The sequence below is a fragment of the Oncorhynchus nerka genome, linkage group LG14 (assembly GCF_034236695.1).
Source record: "Oncorhynchus nerka isolate Pitt River linkage group LG14, Oner_Uvic_2.0, whole genome shotgun sequence".
NCBI classification, from domain to species: Eukaryota; Metazoa; Chordata; class Actinopteri; order Salmoniformes; family Salmonidae; genus Oncorhynchus; species Oncorhynchus nerka.
Genome location: NC_088409.1, coordinates 9,130,407 through 9,156,274, shown reverse-complemented (window position 1 = coordinate 9,156,274; position 25,868 = coordinate 9,130,407). Strand labels below are relative to the sequence as shown.

General features: G+C 43.0%; 1 protein-coding gene across 1 annotated transcript in view; it reads left to right on the top strand.

The window, feature by feature from the left end:
* The first annotated feature begins 290 nt into the window (after window positions 1-290).
* Window positions 291-25,868, top strand: part of LOC135574979 (ankyrin repeat and IBR domain-containing protein 1-like) — a 111,463-nt gene continuing 85,885 nt past the window's right edge. Inside the window, exons 1-2 of the mRNA XM_065027117.1 lie at window positions 291-787; window positions 13,861-14,142. Coding sequence (XP_064883189.1) covers window positions 13,955-14,142 — 188 coding nt within the window. The 5' untranslated portion in view covers window positions 291-787; window positions 13,861-13,954. The remainder of the gene's footprint in view (window positions 788-13,860; window positions 14,143-25,868) is intronic.

Sequence of the window (25,868 nt, the reverse complement as noted above, 5' to 3'; positions counted from 1 at the left end):
AGAGTGCGCTCCTCCCGCACAGTTTAACGTCTACACGTCACGGGCCATATACCGGTGCCCCCGCGGTTCAGCATAATCGAATCCACCCATTGATTTATTTATATATATATATATATATAGATGGATACATCATTGCTTGAGAAAGCCAGGACCAAGAGAAGAATGACCATTGAATTGATGGACTCTGCCGCCCTCGAGTGGGAGAAAGTTACAAGTGCTAGTTGTACAAGAGAAAACCATTCTTTTGTTTTCCAATGTGTACTATTCACTTTCTGGTCGCGTGGAAGCGTTTGCCGGTTAATTTATAGTAAACAGACAGGACGATGAGCAATTGTTTACATCAAAATATTTTTGAAAGATTCTTCGACAAAAAAAAAGGAATCATCATTTGACTTCAAACTTCCGAGAACGAAAAAAAAACATCCTGCAATTTACAGCGCAGCCCTGATTCCTGATAACACTCAACTGGCAGTCTGGTGATTTGAGCGTCAGTGGCTGACAACAACAGAGGCAGGGCAGAGTGCACACAGCCAGATACACACAGCCAGCTACACACAGCCAGCTACACACAGCCAACTACACACAGCCAGATACACACAGCCATCTACACACAGCCATCTACACAAAGCCAGCTACACACAGCCAACTACACACACAGCCAGCTACACCGACAGACTAACAGCTAGAAGGACAACAGAAGCCTTATGGAATATCAGCGTTTGCCTGACAGAAGAATAGAGTCACTGGCAACAGGACAACATTCTGGGGAACCGCAAGAGCCTCTTTTGTAAGTCTACTTAGCTAACTAGCTAATCAATGTTTTCTTTATCTTGCTAGTTAACAAAAACACAGACACGCCAGAGAAGTGTAGTTCATTTTTAAAGTCATCAAAAAAACCATGACATTTGCTAGCTAGTCACTGTTGCGAGTTGTTAGCTAACGTCGGCTAGTTAGTTAGCTTTCTCCAGCTAGCTAACGTTAATTTAGCTAGCTAATCTGTATAAACACCGATATGTTTTCGCTAACTAGTTTACAAACATGAACAATGAGTAAGTAATTAACTAGCAAGTACCATTTGTACGTTTTTTTAAAACAGTTGGCTTTCGTTGAAACAACTAAAAGTTTGGATGATGAAGCTAACTAGGTAGATACAACCATGCTAGTTAGAAAACATACCAGCCACTTGATATCTCGTTAATGGTCTAAAATTCATCTTTACAGTCTAGTCTGGCTCTGGGCATTGCTACTTTGTTGTTGAATATCTTGGTTGCTACTTTGTCTGTTGTTGAATATCTTGGTTGCTACTTTGTCTGTTGTTGTTGAATATCTTGGTTGCTACTTTGTCTGTTGTTATTGAATATCTTGGTTGCTACTTTGTCTGTTGTTGAATATCTTGGTTGCTACTTTGTCTGTTGTTGAATATCTTGGTTGCTACTTTGTCTGTTGTTGTTGAATATCTTGGTTGCTACTTTGTCTGTTGTTGAATATCTTGGTTGCTACTTTGTCTGTTGTTGAATATCTTGGTTGCTACTTTGTCTGTTGTTGAATATCTTGGTTGCTACTTTGTCTGTTGTTATTGAATATCTTGGTTGCTACTTTGTCTGTTGTTGAATATCTTGGTGTCTACTTTGTCTGTTGTTGTTGAATATCTTGGTTGCTACTGATTAGCTAGCAGTCAGGCGATGACCCTGCAAACATAATCACCCTTTTTGAAAAGGCAGCAGTGCCAAGGAGGACAGTGTTTTGGTTGACAGTTTTTAGATAATAAATAGCTAGCTATCATGTTTGGCCAAGTTAGTTGTACGTTCTTATCAAAGATTGAACACTAGTATCAACAAGTTATCAAGTGACCCAGTGTTTCCTAGAAACGTGTTTATTTCTAACTTCCGCCTTGGTACAAAATGTGCATAGTGGGCAATAATTCAACCTTTTTTGGGGGGAGGGAGACTAATTCGGGGTCTCAAATTACTGATGAGAGTTAGAATAATAGAAAACACAAACTGCAGTCACTTAATAAGCCCATGTCCGCTTTGAAACGTTTTATTGGTAGTCTAGCGTCCAGCTAATTTATCTAAGATTGTAGTATGGTCGAATTACCGACAGGGCAGTATTTACTATTTAGTATTTTCTGCCCTGTCGGTATTTCCATTGTTCATCAGTTATTATATTAAAAACGGCAAACATTTGCCTCCACCTTATGGAGAAATTAGTAGAATTGCAGGAAATTAGCAAAAACGTTTTGGGGCTTGTTTTGGGACCCATAAGCCACTGCAGCCCCTCACTGGCCGTCCCCAACCCCCATCAAAGTTGCCCATCCCCGAGCTAGATGATGAGAAATCTCTAGCTAACACTAGACTGACACGATGTCATGAAACCAGGCCAGATCCAGCACAGAGCTCCAAACCATTTGACAGTTCTAATAGCTCGGGTACCTGCAACCTATCATTCATGAATCAGATTTGTCACGTTTACACACCTGGATGTCACTCAACTGGACATCTCATGCAGCATCACAAAAACTAGGGGACTTCTAAGAATTGTCTTAACTTGTGTTAAGAGACAAACCGTGAGTACTTCTCACCAGCCCAGACTCGCATGCTCACACCTCCATTCATACTGCCTGCATTTTTGTTTGCCACTTGGCCTTAAATTGTATTGAATTAGTTTTCTCGGTTTCCCAGGATATTTTGATAATTTGATTTGTTCTGTTGTGTCAATGATGGTGAATTGATGGACTTCCACATTCTTAGTAAAAAATATATTTTTCAAGATGAGAAGAGAATTGTCTAGCCCATTGGGTATCTCACTAGATCTTTTCACATCCAATATTTTCCAGAAGTGATCTAATAGTTCAAAATAACAACTAGTGTAGAGAAAAAAATAATAAAAATAAAAATCAGAATTTGTCTGTGTGTGTAAATGAAGCCAAAAGAAGTGCCTGTTCAACGGTTGGTTTGACCAATCAGAATCTATTCTTCCAGATGGACTGGGATGTGACCACGCGGACTGGGATGGGTTCCAGGTTGCCTCTGAGAATAACACTGACGTGGACACTGACTCAGTGACTTGAGGTCATAGAGCAGTGGTCACCAACCGGTCGATTTCACATCGACTGGCCGATCCTCTTCAAGGCATCACTAGTCGATCGTCAAACATTTCTGTAGAATTTTTATTTTTATTTTTTATATTCGTCCTGCGCTGTTTGCGGTAGGTGGACTTGATTCAGAAGCCCTGGGCGCCTGGTAGGCAGGGTTCCCATTTTAACCATTTAATCACACAATAAAACCATCAAAAACAGCCCTACAATAAAACCATCAAAAACAGCCCAACAATAAAACCATCAAAAACAGCACCAACAGGCCCTACAATAAAACCATCAAAAACAGCACCAACAGGCCCCACAATAAAACCATCAAAAACAGCACCAACAGGCCCTACAATAAAACCATCAAAAACAGCACCAACAGGCCCCACAATAAAACCATCAAAAACAGCACCAACAATAAAACCATCAAAAACAGCCCCAACAGGCCCCACAATAAAACCATCAAAAACAGCACCAACAGGCCCCACAATAAAACCATCAAAAACAGCCCCAACAGGCCCCACAATAAAACCATCAAAAACAGCACCAACAGGCCCCACAATAAAACCATCAAAAACAGCCCCAACAGGCCCCACAATAAAACCATCAAAAACAGCACCAACAGGCCCACAATAAAACCATCAAAAACAGCACCAAAAAACAGGGCCCCACAATAAAACCATCAAAAACAGCACCAACAGGCCCCACAATAAAACCATCAAAAACAGCCCCAACAGGCCCCACAATAAAACCATCAAAAACAGCACCAACAGGCTCCACAATAAAACCATCAAAAACAGCCCCACAATAAAACCATCAAAAACAGCCCCACAATAAAACCATCAAAAACAGCACCAACAGGCCCCACAATAAAACCATCAAAAACAGCACCAACAGGCCCCACAATAAAACCATCAGGCCCCAAATAAAACCAAAAACAGGCCCCACAATAAAACCATCAAAAACAGCCCCACAATAAAACCATCAAAAACAACAGCCCCACAATAAAACCATCAAAAACAGCACCAACAGGCCCCACAATAAAACCATCAAAAACAGCACCAACAGGCCCCACAATAAAACCATCAAAACAGCCCCAACAGGCCCCACAATAAAACCATCAAAAACAGCCCCAACAGGCCCCACAATAAAACCATCAAAAACAGCCCCAACAGGCCCCACAATAAAACCATCAAAAACAGCCCCACAATAAAACCATCAAAAACAGCCCCACAATAAAACCATCAAAAACAGCCCCAACAGGCCCCACAATAAAACCATCAAAAACAGCCCCAACAGGCCCCACAATAAAACCATCAAAAACAGGCCCAACAGGCCCCACAATAAAACCATCAAAAACAGCCCCACAATAAAACCATCAAAAACAGCCCCACAATAAAACCATCACAAATAAAACCATCAAAAACAGCCCCAAATAAAACCATCAAAAACAGCCCCACAGGCCCCACAAGGCCCCACAATAAAACCATCAAAACAGCCATCAAAAACAGCCCAAAAACAGCACAATAAAACCATCAAAAACAGCCCCAACAATAAAACCATCAAAACAGCCCCATCAAAAAAACCATCAAAAACAGGCCCCACAATAAAACCATCAAAAACAGCCCCACAATAAAACCATCAGGCCCCACAATAAAACCATCAAAAACAGGCCCAACAGGCCCCACAATAAAACCATCAAAAACAGGCCCCACAATAAAACCATCAAAAACAGCCCCACAATAAAACCATCAAAACAATAAAACAATAAAACCAAAAACAGCCCCAGCCCCACAATAAAACCATCAAAAACAGCCCAACAGGCCCCACAATAAAACCATCAAAAACAGCCCATCAAAAACAGGCAGGCCCCACAATAAAACCATCAAAAACAGCCCCACTAGGCCCCACAATAAAACCATCAAAAACAGCCCAACAGGCCCCACAATAAAACCATCAAAAACAGCCCCAACAGGCCCCACAATAAAACCATCAAAAACAGCCCCAACAGGTCCCCACAATAAAACCATCAAAAACAGCCCCACTAGGCCCCACAATAAAACCATCAAAAACAGCCCCACTAGGTCCCACAATAAAACCATCAAAAACAGCCCCAACAGGTTCCACAATAAAACCATCAAAAACAGCCCCAACAGGCCCCACAATAAAACCATCAAAAACAGCCCCAACAGGCCCCACAATAAAACCATCAAAAACAGCCCCAACAGGCCCCACAATAAAACCATCAAAAACAGCCCCAACAGGCCCCACAATAAAACCATCAAAAACAGCCCCAACAGGCCCCACAATAAAACCATCAAAACAGCCCCAACAGGCCCCACAATAAAACCATCAAAACAGCCCCAACAGGCCCCACAATAAAACCATCAAAACAGCCCCAACAGGCCCCACAATAAAACCATCAAAACAGCCCCAACAGGCCCCACAATAAAACCATCAAAAACAGCCCCACTAGGTCCCACAATAAAACTATCAAAAACAGCCCCAACAGGCCCCACAATAAAACCATCAAAAACAGCCCCAACAGGCCCCACAATAAAACCATCAAAAACAATCACAAGACAATCACATTGAATATGTGGAGGCTGAGCCAAGTAAACAAACATTGTGTAAAGTGCTTAGGAAGAGTTACAAAATACAATGACTTGGTTTGTCACATGAATTCCCAAATGTTAGCTAGTAGCATGTTTTGTAATTCCTACTGCTGAGTGGAGTTGAGGTTTTTATACAGTCTGTGCCTTTGTAAGACAAAACAATATTGTCCACTGTGTACAATTATTTGTAATCTATTACAATACACATTTGGTACTGTCTGGGTACTGTCTCCTACACTCTGTCTGGGTTCTGTCTCCTGTCTCCTACAGCCTGTCTGGGTACTGTCTCCTACAGCCTGTCTGGGTACTGTCTCCTACAGCCTGTCTGGGTACTGTCTCCTACACTCTGCCTGTCTGTCTCCTACACTCTGTCTGTACTGTCTCCTATACTCTGTCTGGGTACTGTCTCCTACACTCTGTCTGGGTACTGTCTCCTACACTCTGTCTGGGTACTGTCTCCTACACTCTGTCTGGGTACTGTCTCCTATACTCTGTCTGGGTACTGTCTCCTACACTCTGTCTGGGTACTGTCTCCTACACTCTGTCTGTGTACTGTCTCCTACACTCTGTCTGGGTACTGTCTCCTATACTCTGTCTGGGTACTGTCTCCTACACTCTGTCTGGGTACTGTCTCCTACACTCTGTCTGGGTACTGTCTCCTACACTCTGTCTGGGTACTGTCCCTACACTCTGTCTGGGTACTGTCTCCTACACTCTGTCTGGGTACTGTCTCCTACACTCTGTCTGGGTACTGTCCCTACACTGTCTCCACACTTGTCTGGGTTCCTGTGTCTGCCCTCCAACAACCTGTCTGGGTACTGGCATCTGTCTGGGTACTGTCTCCTAAGTCTGGGTTCTGTCTCCTGGTCTTATTGTTTGTCCCAAATGTCTGGGTACCTCCTATTCCTGTCTGGGTACTGTCTCCTACTACTTTTGACTGTCTCCCATTGTCTGGCTCTGTCTCAAAACTCTGTCTGGGTACTGTCATTACATCTGTCTGGGTATAGTTCACACTCTGTCTGGGCCTGGGCCTGTCTCCTAGTCTGGGTACTGTCTCCTACAGTTGTCTGGGGTCTCCTAAGCCTGTCTGGAAGCCCTGGTGATACTCTGTCTGGAAGTCTTGTCTGTCTGGGTTCTGTCTCTCTGTCTGTCTGTCTGTCTGTCTGTCTGTGTCTGTCTCCTACACTCTGTCTGGGTACTCCTCCTCTCTCTGTCTGTTCTGTCTCTTCCCCCTCTGTCTGGGTACTGTCTCCTCAGCCTGTCTCTGTCTCCTCTCTGTCTCTTCTGTCTCTCTCCCCACTCTGTCTGGGTTCTGTCTCTACCCCCTGTCTCTCTCTCCTACCCTCTTCCCCCTCCTCTACTCTGTCTGGGTACTGTCTCCCCTGTCTGGGTACTGTCTCCTCTCTGTCTGGGTACTGTCTCCCACTCTGTCTGGGTACTACCTCCTCACTCTGTCTGGGTACTACCTCCTCTCTGTCTGTGTACTGTCTCCTATACTCTGTCTGGGTCTCCTATACTCTGTCTGGGTACTGTCTCCCCACTCTGTCTGGGTCTCCTCCTACACTCTGTCTGGGTACTACCTCCTCTCTCTGTCTGGGTACTCTACCCTGTCTGGGTACTGTCTCTCTCTGTCTGGGTACTGTCTCCTACCTCTGTCTCTGTAGATACGTCCCTCTTGTGAGCAGAACAGGATGGTAGTAGGAGTGTCTCCCATTGCCTCTCTCCCCCAACAACATAACAACATCATCGGTGGAGTCTCCACAATGGGTCTTATTGTTTGTCCTCCCTCTCTCTCACTCTCTTTTGACTAGGGCCCATTGGGCTCTCTCAAAAGTAGTGCTCATAGGGAATAGGATTCAATTTGGGCTCCCTGGTCTCAGGGTGAGGACAGTTGGCTCTGGAAGTCTTGTCTCTCTCTCCTCCCCCTCTCTCTCTCTCCCTCCCTCTCTCTCTCTCTGTCTCTCCTCCCCCCTCTCTCTCTCTCTCTCTGTCTCTCCTCCCCTCTCTCTGTCTCCCCTCCCCCCCTCTCTCTCTCTCTCTCTCTCCCCCCTCTCTCTCTGTCTCTCCTCCCCCCTCTCTCTCTGTCTCTCCCCTTCTCTTCCCCCTCCCTCTCTCCTCCCCTCTCTCTCTCTCCTCCTCCCTCTCTCTCTCCCCCTCTCTCTCTCTCTCCCCCTCTGTCTCTCTCTCCCTCTCTCTCTCTCTCCCCTCTCTCCCTCTCCCTCCCTCTCTCCCTCCTCTCTCCCCCTCTCCCCCCCTCCTCTCCTCCCTCTCTCTCCCCTCTCTCTCTGAGATGAAGTGGCACTCTGAGCCAGTCAGAAAGTATCATTAGCCCTAGCAGAACAACATGGTGTATGGGTGGAAAGGGGACTTGTGTGGAAGCATCCTCTCCTCCTCCTCAATTTTGGGCTTTTGTGGTTCGGGCTTGCAGTTACTCAATTAGGCTACTCTTCTCACCCTGGTTTCTGTTGGTAAGTAGGCTGGTTTTGTAGGATTCAACGAGGTTGTGTTTGGTGTCAGTAGAAAAGCTTGTTGTTAGGATAAATCAGAATGACAGTTGAAATGTGACAGTCTTGGCTAAAGCCAGTTTTTTCTCTTCTCATTAACCTATATTTGGTTTGAGACATCCTGTCTTGTTGTCTTGAGATGAAGTCTGGGTGAGCCAGTTCATTAGCCCTAGCAGAACAATGTTGTGGAATGGAAAGACAGTGTGGAAATCCTATAGCCTAAAACATAATTTTGGGCTTTTTGGTTTTGAGTTACATCCTGTTTCTGTTGGTAAGTAGGCTTGTTTTGAAATCTGGGTTGTGTTTGTGTCAGTAGAGACCAATGTTGTTAGAAAATAAATGACAGAAATGTATAGTCTTGGCTAAAACATAATTTCTCTTCTGATTAACCTATATTTGGTTTGAGACATCCTGTTGTTGTTGTCTTGTTGAAATCTGGGTGGCGTTCAGTAGAGACCAATGTTGTGGAATGTAAAGACAGAAATGTATAGCCTAAAACATAATATTAACCTATATTTGGTTTGAGACATCCTGTTGTTGATGTTGTCTTGTTGAAATCTGGGTGGTGTTCAGTAGAGACCAATGTTGTGGAATGTAAAGACAGAAATATATAGCCTAAAACATAATATTAACCTATATTTGGTTTGAGACATCCTGTTGTTGATGTTGTCTTGTTTACATTACATTTACATTTAAGTCATTTAGCAGACGCTCTTATCCAGAGCGACTTACAAATTGGTGCTTTCACCTTATGACATCCAGTGGAACAGTAGTGCATCTAAATCTTTTAAGGGAGGGGGGGTGAGAGGGATTACATTATCCTATCCTAGGTATTCCTTAAAGAGGTGGGGTTTCAGGTGTCTCCGGAAGGTGGTGATTGACTCCGCTGTCCTGGCGTCGTGAGGGAGTTTGTTCCACCATTGGGGGACCAGAGCAGCGAACAGTTTTGACTGGGCTGAGCGGGAACTGTACTTCCTCAGTGGTAGGGAGGCGAGCAGGCCAGAGGTGGATGAACGCAGTGCCCTTGTTTGGGTGTAGGGCCTGATCAGAGCCTGGAGGTACTGAGGTGCCGTTCCCCTCACAGCTCCGTAGGCAAGCACCATGGTCTTGTAGCGGATGCGAGCTTCAACTGGAAGCCAGTGGAGAGAGCGGAGGAGCGGGGTGACGTGAGAGAACTTGGGAAGGTTGAACACCAGACGGGCTGCGGCGTTCTGGATGAGTTGTAGGGGTTTAATGGCACAGGCAGGGAGCCCAGCCAACAGCGAGTTGCAGTAATCCAGACGGGAGATGACAAGTGCCTGGATTAGGACCTGCGCCGCTTCCTGTGTGAGGCAGGGTCGTACTCTGCGGATGTTGTAGAGCATGAACCTACAGGAACGGGCCACCGCCTTGATGTTAGTTGAGAACGACAGGGTGTTGTCCAGGATCACGCCAAGGTTCTTAGCGCTCTGGGAGGAGGACACAATGGAGTTGTCAACCGTGATGGCGAGATCATGGAACGGGCAGTCCTTCCCCGGGAGGAAGAGCAGCTCCGTCTTGCCGAGGTTCAGCTTGAGGTGGTGATCCGTCATCCACACTGATATGTCTGCCAGACATGCAGAGATGCGATTCGCCACCTGGTCATCAGAAGGGGAAAGGAGAAGATTAATTGTGTGTTGTCTGCATAGCAATGATAGGAGAGACCATGTGAGGTTATGACAGAGCCAAGTGACTTGGTGTATAGCGAGAATAGGAGAGGGCCTAGAACAGAGCCCTGGGGACACCAGTGGTGAGAGCACGTGGTGTGGAGACGGATTCTCGCCACGCCACCTGGTAGGAGCGACCTGTCAGGTAGGACGCAATCCAAGCGTGGGCCGCGCCGGAGATGCCCAACTCGGAGAGGGTGGAGAGGAGGATCTGATGGTTCACAGTATCGAAGGCAGCCGATAGGTCTAGAAGGATGAAAGCAGAGGAGAGAGAGTTAGCTTTAGCAGTGCGGAGCGCCTCCGTGATACAGAGAAGAGCAGTCTCAGTTGAATGACTAGTCTTGAAACCTGACTGATATGGATCAAGAAGGTCATTCTGAGAGAGATAGCGGGAGAGCTGGCCAAGGACGGCACGTTCAAGAGTTTTGGAGAGAAAAGAAAGAAGGGATACTGGTCTGTAGTTGTTGACATCGGAGGGATCGAGTGTAGGTTTTTCAGAAGGGGTGCAACTCTCGCTCTCTTGAAGACGGAAGGGACGTAGCCAGCGGTCAGGGATGAGTTGATGAGCGAGGTGAGGTAAGGGAGAAGGTCTCCGGAAATGGTCTGGAGAAGAGAGGAGGGGATAGGGTCAAGCGGGCAGGTTGTTGGGCGGCCGGCCGTCACAAGACGCGAGATTTCATCTGGAGAGAGAGGGAGAAAGAGGTCAGAGCACAGGGTAGGGCAGTGTGAGCAGAACCAGCGGTGTCGTTTGACTTAGCAAACGAGGATCGGATGTCGTCGACCTTCTTTTCAAAATGGTTGACGAAGTCATCTGCAGAGAGGGAGGAGGGAGGGGTGGGGGGGGATTCAGGAGGGAGGAGAAGGTGGCAAAGAGCTTCCTAGGGTTAGAGGCAGATGCTTGGAATTTAGAGTGGTAGAAAGTGGCTTTAGCAGCAGAGAGAGAAGAGGAAAATGTAGAGAGGAGGGAGTGAAAGGATGCCAGGTCCGCAGGGAGGCGAGTTTTCCTCCATTTCCGCTCGGCTGCCCGGAGCCCTGTTCTCTGAGCTCGCAATGAGTCGTCGAGCCACGGAGCGGGAGGGGAGGACCGAGCCGGCCTGGAGGATAGGGGACATAGAGAGTCAAAGGATGCAGAAAGGGAGGAGAGGAGGGTTGAGGAGGCAGAATCAGGAGATAGGTTGGAGAAGGTTTGAGCAGAGGGAAGAGATGATAGGATGGAAGAGGAGAGAGTAGCGGGGGAGAGAGAGCGAAGGTTGGGACGGCGCGATACCATCCGAGTAGGGGCAGTGTGGGAAGTGTTGGATGAGAGCGAGAGGGAAAAGGATACAAGGTAGTGGTCGGAGACTTGGAGGGGAGTTGCAATGAGGTTAGTGGAAGAACAGCATCTAGTAAAGATGAGGTCGAGCGTATTTCCTGCCTTGTGAGTAGGGGGAAGGTGAGAAGGTGAGGTCAAAAGAGGAGAGGAGTGGAAAGAAGGAGGCAGAGAGGAATGAGTCAAAGGTAGACGTGGGGAGGTTAAAGTCGCCCAGAACTGTGAGAGGTGAGCCGTCCTCAGGAAAGGAGCTTATCAAGGCATCAAGCTCATTGATGAACTCTCCGAGGAACCTGGAGGGCGATAAATGATAAGGATGTTAAGCTTGAAAGGGCTGGTAACTGTGACAGCATGGAATTCAAAGGAGGCGATAGACAGATGGGTAAGGGGAGAAAGAGAGAATGACCACTTGGGAGAGATGAGGATCCCGGTGCCACCACCCCGCTGACCAGAAGCTCTCGGGGTGTGCGAGAACACGTGGGCAGACGAAGAGAGAGCAGTAGGAGTAGCAGTGTTGTCTGTGGTGATCCATGTTTCCGTCAGTGCCAAGAAGTCGAGGAACTGGAGGGAGGCATAGGCTGAGATGAACTCTGCCTTGTTGGCCGCAGATCGGCAGTTCCAGAGGCTACCGGAGACCTGGAACTCCACGTGGGTCGTGCGCGCTGGGACCACCATATTAGGGTGGCCGCGGCCATGCGGTGTGGAGCGTTTGTATGGTCTGTGCAGAGAGGAGAGAACAGGGATAGACAGACACATAGTTGACAGGCTACACAAGAGGCTACGCTAATGCAAAGGAGATTGGAATGACAAGTGGACTACACGTCTCGAGTGTTCAGAAAGTTAAGCTTACGTAGCAAGAATCTTATTGACTAAAATGATTAAAATGATACAGTACTGCTGAAGTAGGCTAGCTGGCAGAGGCTGCGTTGTTGACTATGTAGGCTAGCTGGCAGTGGCTGCGTTGTTGACACTACACTAATCAAGTCGTTCCGTTGAGTGTAATAGTTTCTACTGTGCTGCTATTCGGGGCTAGCTGGCTCGCTCCAACCCGGAAGAACATCCGGGTTGAAATCTGGGTGGCGTTCAGTAGAGACCAATGTTGTGGAATGTAAAGACAGAAATGTATAGCCTAAAACATAATATACCTCTCTGAGTAAAGGAATCATGTAGATTAAAGGAATGTGATTCAGTACATTACACCCTCCTGAATGTTAATCACTACATTACACCCTCCTGAATGTTAATCACTACATTACACCCTCCTGAATGTTAATCAATACATTACACCCTCCTGAATGTGATTCAATACATTACACCCTCCTGAATGTTAATCAGTACATTACACCCTCCTGAATGTTAATCACTACATTACACCCTCCTGAATGTTAATCACTACATTACACCCTCCTGAATGTTAATCAATACATTACACCCTCCTGAATGTTAATCACTACATTACACCCTCCTGAATGTTAATCAATACATTACACCCTCCTGAATGTTAATCACTACATTACACCCTCCTGAATGTTAATCAATACATTACACCCTCCTGAATGTTAATCAATACATTACACCCTCCTGAATGTGATTCAATACATTATACCCTCCTGAATGTGATTCAGTACATTACACCTCCACCCTCCTGAATGTTAATCAATACATTACACCCCCCTGAATGTTATTCACTACATTACACCCTCCTGAATGTGATTCAGTACATTACACCCTCCTGAATGTTAATCAATACATTACACCCTCCTGAATGTGATTCACTACATTACACCTCCACCCTCCTGAATGTTAATCAATACATTACACCCCCTGAATGTTATTCACTACATTACACCCTCCTGAATGTTAATCAATACATTACACCCTCCTGAATGTGATTCACTACATTACACCCTCCTGAATGTTAATCAATACATTACACCCTCCTGAATGTTAATCAATACATTACACCCTCCTGAATGTGATTCACTACATTACACCCTCCTGAATGTTAATCAATACATTACACCCTCCTGAATGTTAATCAATACATTACACCCTCCTGAATGTGATTCACTACATTACACCCTCCTGAATGTTAATCAATACATTACACCCTCCTGAATGTTAATCAATACATTACACCCTCCTGAATGTTAATCAATACATTACACCCTCCTGAATGTTAATCAATACATTACACCCTCCTGAATGTTAATCAATACATTACACCCTCCTGAATGTGAGCATGATGTATTGTTATGGTCTGATGGAGTCACAAACCTAGAACTAGTTCCATTTCTTTGGCTGTAATTTCCTCTCTATCCTGTCTGTCTGTCCTTGGGCCCAGTTCCATTCCGTTGGCTGTAATTTCCTCTCTATCCTCTCTGTCTGTCCTTAGGCCCAGTTCCATTTCTTTGGCTGTAATTTCCTCTCTATCCTCTCTGTCTGTCCTTAGGCCCAGTTCCATTTCTTTGGCTGTAATTTCCTCTCTATCCTCTAGGTCTGTCCTTAGGCCCAGTTCCATTTATTTGGCTGTAATTTCCTCTCTGTCTGTCCTTAGGCCCAGTTCCATTTCTTTGGCTGTAATTTCCTGTCTGTCTGTCCTTAGGCCCAGTTCCATTTCGTTGGCTGTAATTTCCTCTCCATCCTCTCTGTCTGCCCTCAGGAGCATCAATATGCCGTCCTTCTGCAGTTGGTCAGGTTGAAATATCACCAAACGCCTTCAGGTTGAAGCTCCTCCTGGTAGAATCTGAGGGGCGATGGGGAACACAGCCACTAAATTCCGCAAGGCTCTGATCAACGGTGACGAGGGTCTGGCCTATCAGCTGTATGAGGGGAGCCCCCAGTTTAAAGAGAGCCTGGACCCCAACACTTCATATGGCGAACCCTACCAGCACAACACTCCTCTGCACTACGCCGCCAGGCACGCCATGACACGACTCATCAGGTGAGGACATGACTCGTACGTCTCAGTGTTACCTGACCCTCTGGCCCATCTAACTGTATGAAGTCATCTGAAATTGTGAGTCATGAAATGTGTTTAAAAACCTGAAATATGGAAAACTGGGGGAAAAAAATATATTTAACAAAGAGACTGAAAATGTGCTTCCCTCTGTGTGATGGGGTTATAGGGGCGGCAGGGTAGCCTAGTGGTTAGAGCGTTGGACTAGTAACCGGAAGGTTGCAAGTTAAAATCCCCGAGCTGACAAGGTACAAATCTGTCGTTCTGCCCCTGAACAAGGCAGTTAACCCACTGTTCCTAGGCCGTCATTAAAAATAAGAATTTGTTCTTAACTGACTTGCCTTGTTAAATCAAGGTAATATATATATATATAGCAAGGTTTCATAACGTGATTTTATTTGGCCGTCCCAAGTTTTCTGAGCAAAAGAAACCATGTATACACTATCGGTCAAAAGGTTTAGAACCCCGACTCACGTTGGAACATTGCTGAGGGGGCGATTAGGCCTCCTGGCTCACGTTGGAACATTGCTGAGGGGGCGATTAGGCCTCCTGGCTCGCGGTTCACGTTCCAATTCAGCCCAAAGGTGTTTGATTGGGTTGAGGTCAGGGCTCTGTGCAGGCCAAGTCTAGTTCCTCCACACCGATCTCGACAAACCATTTCTGTTTAGTCCTCACTTTGTGCACGGGGAGGGGGGCATTGTCATGCTGAAATTTGTCCGTCGGATTGCCAGATGGTGAAGGGTGATTCGTCACTCCAGAGAACGCGTTTCCACTGCTCCAAGAGTCCAGCTTTACTCCATTGCAGCTTTACACCACTCCAGCCGACGCTTGGCGTTGCGAATGGTGATCTTAGGCTTGTGTGCGGCTGCTCGGCTATGGAAACCCATTTCATGAAGCTTCTGACAAACAGTTATTTTGCTGACGTTGCTTCCCGAGGCAGTTTGGAACTTGGTAGTGAGTGTTGCGACCGAGGACAGATGATTTTTACACGCTTCAGCACTCGGCGGTTCCATTCTCTGAGGTTGTGTGGCCTACCACTTTGAGGCTGAGCCGTTGTTGCTCCTAGACGTTTCCACTTCACAGTAACAGCACTTACAGTTGACCGGGGCAGCTCTAGCAGGGCAGAAATGTGACGAACTGACTTGTTGGAAAGGTGGCATCCTATGACAGTGCCACGTTGAAACTCACTGAGCTCTTCAGTAAAGCCCATTCTACTGCCAATGTTTGTCTATGGAGATTGCATGGATGTGTGCTCGATTTTTATACACCTGTCAGCAACGGGTGTGACTGAAATAGCCGAATCCACTCGTTTGAAAGGGTGTCCACGTACTTGTTTATATGTGATCGTATACAAATGTAAGCAATGAATGTTTTTAGTCAAATAATACATCTGTTTTGGGGGAAAAAAGGACCTGCTGCTGAAATCAAGTTGTGTTCTATCATAGATGACCCAGGCAGGACACTGGTGAGGGTTCTATCATAGATTACCCAGGCAGGACACTGGTGAGTGTTCTATCATAGATGACCCAGGCAGGACACTGGTGAGGGTTCTATCATAGATTACCCAGGCAGGACAGTGGTGAGGGTTCTATCATAGATGACCCAGGCAGGACACTGGTGAGGGTTCTATCATAGATGACCCAGGCAGGACACTGGTGAGGGTTCTATCATAGATGACCCAGGCAGGACAGTGGTGAGGGTTCTATCATAGATGACCCAGGCAGGACAGTGGTGAGGGTTCTATCATAGATGACCCAGGCAGGACAGTGGTGAGGGTTCTATCATAGATTACCCAGGCAGGACACTGGTGAGGGTTCTATCATAGATTACCCAGGCAGGACACTGGTGAGGGTTCTATCACAGGTTACCCAGGCAGGACACTGGTGAGGGTTCTATCATAGATGACCCAGGCAGGACACTGGTGAGTGTTCCTGCAGTTTTGTTGCGTAACCTTACGCGTCGTCCTGAATGTCTGTTATCTGGTCCCAGCAGCAAACAGCCTGTTTGGTTTCACCGCTAAGTCAATGTATTTGTCTAACCGTTTGTTTAAACTTTTATTTATTTATCCAGCAACAGCCAGTCAGATGAGATAGTAGCATTTAGGTTACCGTGACGACTTGGAAATGACATTCAGTTGGTTTTTATTATCCCCTTAAGGACAAAATGGTGGCAGCGAGTTGCACACAAACAAAGCACAGACAGACGAAAACATGCTTTTTACATTTAATTTTTTTTTTTTTTAAGTGATTAAATTATGCGGTTCGTTTTTAAAAGATGACTTGTCAAGTATTAGAAATGGGATTGTTTTCCCCTCTTTGTTTTCAAATGGGAGTTATTCACCACTGTGGTTATGCTGTGTGGAGCACCTTTTAGTTGTATAAAGCACCTTTTAGTTGTATAAAGCACCTTTTAGTTGTATAAAGCACCTTTTAGTTGTATAAAGCACCTTTTAGTTGTATAAAGCACCTTTTAGTTGTATTAAGCACCTTTTAGTTGTATAAAGCACCTTTTAGTTGTATAAAGCACCTTTTAGTTGTATAAAGCACCTTTTTAGTTGTATAAAACACCTTTTTAACTATATAAAACACATTTTTTAGCTGTTTAAAGCACCTTTGTTTAGTTGTATGAAGCCTACGTGGTAGCAGCTATTCCCTGCTCTGTGCCCAGGATGGGGGGGGAAGAGTGTTGTGTGTCTCTCTGTCCCATCTGCCCCTGCTAGGAACCATCTGTTAGACACGTCACAGGAACGTTCCACCCTGAGACTGAGCTACAAGCCTCCTTCACTCTCTACCGATGTAGTTCTATAGCAGGACACCGACACCTATACAGCCAGTTCATTAGACACCAGACAGAGGAAATCCTACTGAAACAGGGAGTGACTACCTGGACTGTAGGGTTCCACTACTAGTTCCTCCAGTCTCTAGGTAGCCTAGTGGTTAGAGCGTTGGGCATGGTAGCCTAGTGGTTAGAGCGTTGGGCATGGTAGCCTAGTGGTTAGAGCGTTGGGCATGGTAGCCTAGTGGTTAGAGCGTTGGGCATGGTAGCCTAGTGGTTAGAGCTTTGGGCATGGTAGCCTAGTGGTTAGAGCGTTGGGCATGGTAGCCTAGTGGTTAGAGCGTTGGGCATGGTAGCCTAGTGGTTAGAGCGTTGGGCATGGTAGCCTAGTGGTTAGAGCGTTGGGCATGGTAGCCTAGTGGTTAGAGCGTTGGGCATGGTAGCCTAGTGGTTAGAGCGTTGGGCATGGTAGCCTAGTGGTTAGAGCGTTGGGCGGGTAGCCTAGTGGTTAGAGCGTTGGGCACGGTAGCCTAGTGGTTAGAGCGTTGGGCACGGTAGCCTAGTGGTTAGTTGGGCACGGTAGCGTGGTTAGGGCGTTGGGCACGGGTAGCCTAGTGGTTAGAGCGTTGGGCACGGTAGCCTAGTGGTTAGAGCGTTGGGAGCCTAGTGGTTAGAGCGTTGGGCACGGTAGCCTAGTGGTTAGAGCGTTGGGCACGGTAGCCTAGTGGTTAGAGCGTTGGGCATGGTAGCCTAGTGGTTAGAGCGTTGGGCATGGTAGCCTAGTGGTTAGAGCGTTGGGCATGGTAGCCTAGTGGTTAGAGCGTTGGGCATGGTAGCCTAGTGGTTAGAGCGTTGGGCATGGTAGCCTAGTGGTTAGAGCGTTGGGCATGGTAGCCTAGTGGTTAGAGCGTTGGGCATGGTAGCCTAGTGGTTAGGCATGGTAGCCTAGTGGTTAGAGCGTTGGGCATGGTAGCCTAGTGGTTAGAGCGTTGGGCATGGTAGCCTAGTGGTTAGAGCGTTGGGCATGGTAGCCTAGTGGTTAGAGCGTTGGGCATGGTAGCCTAGTGGTTAGAGCGTTGGGCATGGTAGCCTAGTGGTTAGAGCGTTGGGCATGGTAGCCTAGTGGTTAGAGCGTTGGGCATGGTAGCCTAGTGGTTAGAGCGTTGGGCATGGTAGCCTAGTGGTTAGAGCGTTGGGCGGGTAGCCTAGTGGTTAGAGCGTTGGGCGGGTAGCCTAGTGGTTAGAGTGTTCTGCCAGTTTACCGAAAGGTTGCCTAGTGGTTAGAGCGTTGCTGCACGGTAGCCTAGTGGTTAGTTCGGCAATGGTAGCCTAGTGGTTAGAACAGCCTGTTTAACCGTTGGGCACGGTAGCCTAAAATAAAAATGTGTTCTTAACTGACTTGCCTAGTTTAAATAATATTCCATTTAATTGCCCTGAACAAGGCTGTTAACCCACTGTTCCCGGTAGGCCTAGTTTTGTAAAGCTACCTAAAATGTGTTCTTAGCCTCTAGTGGTTAGAGCGTTGGGCACTGACTGCCTAGTTAAATAATATTAGCCTTAAATTGTAAAGTGGTAGAGCTTAGCCTAGTGGTTAGAGCGTTGGGCGGGTAGCCTAGTGGTTAGAGCGTTGGGCACTTAGCCTAGTACTTAGCTACTAGTGGTTAGCTTGGGCTTAGCCTTGTTATTTCTACTTTAGCTACTACTTAGCTAGTGGTTAGGGTTACTTAGCTAGTATACTTAAGCCTAGTGGTTAGCTACTTAGCTACTACTTAGCTCCTACTTTTATCCGTTACTTAGCTGGTTAGCTACTTTTAGCCTCTACTTAGAGCTTGGGCATAGCCTTATGGTTAGCTACTACATGGTAGCCTAGTGGTTATTGGGCTATCCTAGTACTTACTACTACCTAGTGGCTCTACATGGTAGCCTAGTGGTTATCCTCCTCGAGCTTCATCTAGCCTCTGGTTATTATATGGTAGCTTGGTTAGGCGTTGGGCTTGGTAGCTGGTTAGAGCTTCTTTAGCCTGTGGTTACTTCTTTAGCCTAGATCCTCTTAGCCTTCTGGTATCGTTTATTCTCTATCTCTACATTGGTTATATTGGGCACTTTAGCCTCTTAGAGCGTTGGGCACTTATCTACTACTTAGCTTCACTTTATTCTATGGTTAGAGCTTCTTTACTTTATTCCTATCCTCTAGAGCTACTTAGTGGTTATCTTTACGGTAGCCTAGTCTTTATTCTCCTCTATTAGTAGCCTTCTGGTTAGAGCGTTCTAGCCTAGTGGTTAGAGCTTGGGCACTATCCTAGTGGTTAGTAGCGTTGGGCACTACCTACTTCTCACTACTACTACGTATTCTCTAGCCTAGTAGTTAGTTTATCTTTATTCTCTATCCTTAGTGCTTTATACATTATGGTGAAGGTTTAATAGCCTTCTTTGTCCTCTTAGTACACATGTAGCCTATCCTGTTGTCCTCTACGTAGTTGTTATTTCTCTAGTGGTTAACTTGCATCCTCTCGTAACTACATTGACACTTTAGACTCTTCCTATGGTTATCCCGTTGGGCACGGTTTATCCTTTTACTTGGTAGCCTAGTGGTTATTCAAATTATTCCTATCCTTAGAGCGTTGGGCACGTTATCTTTGGTTCTATCCTCTACGGTAGTACACTTCTAGTACACTTTATTCACTATCTTTATCTTGGGCTATCCTCTAGTAGTACACTTCTTTATTCTCTATCCTTGGGCATGGTACACTTGGTTATCCTCTTCCTGGTTACACTTCATGGTATCCTTCTTTATCTTTATCCTCCTACGTAGTACCTGGTTCTTTATTCTCTATCCTCTCTTATTCTCTTGGGCATCCTCTACATCTAGTACACTTCTTTATCTTTAGCCTAGTGGTACACTAGAGCGTTCACTTCTTTATTCTTTATTCTCTATCCTAGTGGTTACACTTCTTTATCTTTAGAGTTTCTCTATTACCTCTCTGACGGTAGTACACTTCTTTATTCTCTATCCTCTTGTTAACCCACTATCCTATCTTTATCCTCTGACTTGCCTATTAAATAATATTCCATTAGTACACTTCTTTATTCTTTATTCTGTATCCTCCAGTATACTTCTTTATCTTTATCCTCTATAGTACACTTCTTTATTCTCTATCCTTATTACTTAGTAACTACACTACTACTATTTATCTCTCTATCCTCTACGTTACACTTCTTTATTCTCTACTTATATAATCTTATCCTATACTTATCTACTACTTAGCTACTACTTAGTACACTTCTTTATCTTTATCCTCTACGTAGCTACTACTTATCTTTATTCTCTATCCTAGTACTACTTACCCACTTCTTTATCTTTATTCTCTATCCTCTATACATAGTACACTTGTTTATCTTTATTCTCTATCCTCTACGTAGTACACTTCTTTTCCTATCCTATCTTATCTGTCTTTTTACTTGTGGATGTACCCTTGGCTTCCTATCTACACTTCTTTATCCTCTCTCACGTAGTACACTTCTTTATCTTTATTCTTTATCTCTCTCGTAGTACACTTCTTTATTCTCTATCCTCTACGTAGTACACTTCTTTATCTTTATTCTTTATCCTCTACACTAGTACACTTCTTTTTATTCTCTATCCTCTACGTAGTACACTTCTTTATTCTCTATCCTCTACGTAGTACACTTCTTTATTCTCTATCCTCTACGTAGTACACTTCTTTATTCTTTATCCTCTATCCTCTACGTAGTACACTTCTTTATTCTCTATCCTCTACGTAGTACACTTCTTTATTCTTTATTCTCTATCCTCTTTATTCTAGTCCTCTTTCTTTATTCTCTATCCTCTACGTAGTACACTTCTTTATTCTTTATTCTATCCTCTACGTAGTACACTTCTTTATTCTTTATTCTCTATCCTCTACATAGTACACTTCTTTATCTTTATCTATCCTCTACGTAGTACACTTCTTTATCTTTATTCTCTATCCTCTACGTAGTACACTTCTTTATCTTTATTCTCTATCCTCTACTTCTTTATCTTTATTCTCTATCGTAGTACACTTCTTTATCTTTATTCTCTATCCTCTACGTAGTACACTTCTTTATCTTTATTCTCTATCCTCTACGTAGTACACTTCTTTATTCTCTATCCTCTACGTAGTACACTTCTTTATCTTTATTCTCTATCCTAGTACACTTCTTTATCTTTATTCTCTATCCTCTACGTAGTACACTTTATCTTTATTCTTATCCTCTATAGTACACTTCTTTATCTTTATTCTCTCTACATAGTACACTTCTTTATCTTTATTCTCTATCCTCTACGTAGTACACTTCTTTATCTTTATTCTCTATCCTCTACGTAGTACACTTCTTTATTCTCTATCCTCTACGTAGTACACTTCTTTATCTTTATTCTCTATCCTCTACGTAGTACACTTCTTTATCTTTATTCTCTATCCTCTACGTAGTACACTTCTTTATCTTTATTCTCTATCCTCTACGTAGTACACTTCTTTATCTTTATTCTCTATCCTCTACGTAGTACACTTCTTTATCTTTATTCTCTATCCTCTACGTAGTACACTTCTTTATTCTCTATCCTCTACGTAGTACACTTCTTTATTCTTTATTCTCTATCCTCTACGTAGTACACTTCTTTATCTTTATTCTCTATCCTCTACGTAGTACACTTCTTTATCTTTATTCTCTATCCTCTACGTAGTACACTTCTTTATCTTTATTCTCTATCCTCTACGTAGTACACTTCTTTATCTTTATTCTCTATCCTCTACGTAGTACACTTCTTTATTCTCTATCCTCTACGTAGTACACTTCTTTATCTTTATTCTCTATCCTCTACGTAGTACACTTTATCTTTATCTTTATTCTCTATCCTCTCCTCTACGTAGTACACTTCTTTATTCTCTATCCTCTACGTAGTACACTTCTTTATTCTCTATCCTCTACGTAGTACACTTCTTTATTTTATTATCCTCTTATTCTTTATTCTCTATCCTCTACGTAGTACACTTCTTTATCTTTATTCTCTATCCTCTACGTAGTACTACACTTCTTTATTCTCTATCCTCTACTCTTTATTCTCTATCCTCTACGTAGTACACTTCTTTATTCTCTATCCTCTACGTAGTACACTTCTTTATTCTCTATCCTCTTAGTACACTTCTTTATTCTCTATCCTCTACTTTAGTACACTTCTTTATCTTTATTCTCTATCCTCTACGTAGTACACTTCTTTATCTTTATTCTCTATCCTCCTACGTAGTACACTTCTTTATCTTTATTCTCTATCCTCTACGTAGTACACTTCTTTATTCTCTATCCTCTATCCTCTACGTAGTACACTTCTTTATTCTCTATCTCTTATACACTTCTTTATTCTCTATCCTCTACGTAGTACACTTCTTTATTCTTATCCTCTCTATCCTCTTTATCCATTAGTACACTTCTTTATCTTTATTCTCTATCCTCTACGTAGTACACTTCTTTATTCTCTTATCCTCTCTACGTAGTACACTTCTTTATTCTCTATCCTCTACGTAGTACACTTCTTTATCTTTATTCTCTATCCTTCTTTATCTTTATTCTCTATCGTAGTACACTTCTTTATCTTTATTCTCTATCCTCTACGTAGTACACTTCTTTATTCTCTATCCTCTACGTAGTACACTTCTTTATCTTTATTCTCTATCCTCTACGTTATTCTTTATTCTCTATCCTCTACGTAGTACACTTCTTTATTCTCTATCCTCTACGTAGTACACTTCTTTATTCTCTATCCTCTACGTAGTACACTTCTTTATCTTTATTCTCTATCCTCTACGTAGTACACTTCTTTATCTTTATTCTCTATCCTCTACGTAGTACACTTCTTTATTCTCTATCCTCTACGTAGTACACTTCTTTATCTTTATTCTCTATCACTTCTTTATTCTCTATCCTCTACTTCTTTTCTTTATTCTCTATCCTCTACGTAGTACACTTCTTTATTCTCTATCCTCTCTACGTAGTACACTTCTTTATTCTTTATTCCTCTATCCTCTACGTATACATCTTCTTTATTCTTTATTCTCTATCCTCTACGTAGTACACTTCTTTATCTTTTATTCTCTATCCTCTATCCTCTACGTAGTACACTTCTTTATTCTCTATCCTCTACGTAGTACACTTCTTTATCTTTATTCTCTATCCTCTACGTAGTACACTTCTTTATTTTATTCTATCCTCTACGTAGTACACTTCTTTTATTCTCTATCCTCTTAGTATTCTTTATTCTCTATCCTCTACGTAGTACACTTCTTTATTTTATTCTCTATCCTCTACGTAGTACACTTCTTTATTCTTATCCTCTTTACGTAGTACACTTCTTTATTCTCTATCCTCTACGTAGTACACTTCTTTATTCTCTATCTTTTTATTCTCTATCCTCTACGTAGTACACTTCTTTATCTTTATTCTATCCTCTACGTAGTACACTTCTTTATTCTCTATCCTCTACGTAGTACACTTCTTTATCTTTATTCTCTATCCTCTTACACTTCTTTATTCTCTATCCTCTATTACACTTCTTTATTCTCTATCCTCTACGTAGTACACTTCTTTATCTTTATTCTCTATCCTCTACGTAGTACACTTCTTTATCTTTATTCTCTATCCTCTACGTAGTACACTTCTTTATTCTCTATCCTCTCTATCCTCTACGTAGTACACTTCTTTATCTTTATTCTCTATCCTCTACGTAGTACACTTCTTTATTCTTTATCCTCTCTACGTAGTACACTTTATCTTTATTCTTTCCTCTATTCTCTGTCTCTATCGTAGTACACTTCTTTATTCTCTATCCTCTACGTAGTACACTTCTTTATTCTCTATCCTCTACGTAGTACACTTCTTTATTCTCTAGTACCTCTACTTCTTTATCTTTATTCTCTATCCTCTTAGTACACTTCTTTATTCTCTATCCTCTACGTAGTACACTTCTTTATCTTTATTCTCTATCCTCTACGTAGTACACTTCTTTATTCTTTATTCTCTATCCTCTACGTACACTTCTTTATTCTCTATCCTCTACGTAGTACACTTCTTTATCTTTATCCTCCTCTACGTAGTACACTTCTTTATTCTCTATCCTCTACGTAGTACACTTCTTTATTTTATTCTCTATCCCTCTACGTAGTACACTTCTTTATTCTTTATCCTCTACGTAGTACACTTCTTTATCTTTATTCTCTCCTCTATCCTCTACATAGTACACTTCTTTATCTTTATTCTCTATCCTCTACGTAGTACACTTCTTTATCTTTATTCTCTATCCTCTACGTAGTACACTTCTTTATTCTCTATCCTCTACGTAGTACACTTCTTTATCTTTATTCTCTATCCTCTACGTAGTACACTTCTTTATCTTTATTCTCTATCCTCTCTTTACACTCTTTATTCCTCTATCCTCTACAGTACACTTCTTTATTCTCTATCCTCCTCTACGTAGTACACTTCTTTATTCTCTATCCTCTACGTAGTACACTTTATCTTTATTCTCTATCCTCTACGTAGTACACTTCTTTATCTTTATTCTCTATCCTCTACGTAGTACACTTCTTTATCTTTATTCCTCTACGTCTTTATTCTTTATCCTCTACGTAGTACACTTCTTTATCTTTATTCTCTATCCTCTACGTAGTACATTCTCTATCCTCTTTATTTTTATTCTTTATTCTCTATCCTCTTTATTCTCTATCCTCTACACTTTCTTTATCTTTATTCTCTATCCTCTACGTAGTACACTTCTTTATTCTCTATCCTCTACGTAGTACACTTTATCTTTATTCTCTATCCTCTACGTAGTACACTTCTTTATTCTCTATCCTCTACGTAGTACACTTCTTTATTCTCTATCCTCTACGTAGTACACTTCTTTATTCTCTATCCTCTATCCTCTACAGTACACTTCTTTATCTTTATTCTCTATCCTCTACGTAGTACACTTCTTTATTTTATTCTCTATCCTCTACGTAGTACACTTCTTTATCTTTATCCTCTATCTATACACTTCTTTATTCTCTATCCTCTACGTAGTACACTTCTTTATTCTCTATCCTCTACGTTATTCTTTATCTTTATTCTCTATCCTCTACGTAGTACACTTCTTTATTCTCTATCCTCTACGTAGTACACTTCTTTATTCTCTATCCTCTACGTAGTACACTTCTTTATTCTCTATCCTCTACGTAGTACACTTCTTTATCTTTATTCTCTATCCTCTACGTAGTACACTTCTTTATCTCTCTATCCTCTACGTAGTACACTTCTTTATTCTCTATCCTCTATAGTACACTTCTTTATCTTTATTCTCTATCCTCTACGTAGTACACTTCTTTATTCTCTATCCTCTACGTAGTACACTTCTTTATTCTCTATCCTCTACGTAGTACACTTCTTTATTCTCTATCCTCTACGTAGTACACTTCTTTATCTTTATTCTCTATCCTCTACGTAGTACCTCTACGTAGTACACTTCTTTATCTTTATTCTCTATCCTCTACGTAGTACACTTCTTTATCTTTATTCTCTATCCTCTACGTAGTACACTTCTTTATCTTTATTCTCTATCCTCTACTTTATTCTCTATCCTCTACGTAGTACACTTCTTTATTCTCTATCCTCTACGTAGTACACTTCTTTATTCTCTATCCTCTACGTAGTACACTTCTTTCTTTATTCTCTATCCTCTACGTAGTACACTTCTTTATTCTCTATCCTCTACGTAGTACACTTCTTTATCTTTATTCTCTATCCTCTACGTAGTACACTTCTTTATTTTATTCTCTATCCTCTACGTAGTACACTTCTTTATTCTCTATCCTCTACGTAGTACACTTCTTTATCTTTATTCTCTATCCTCTACGTAGTAC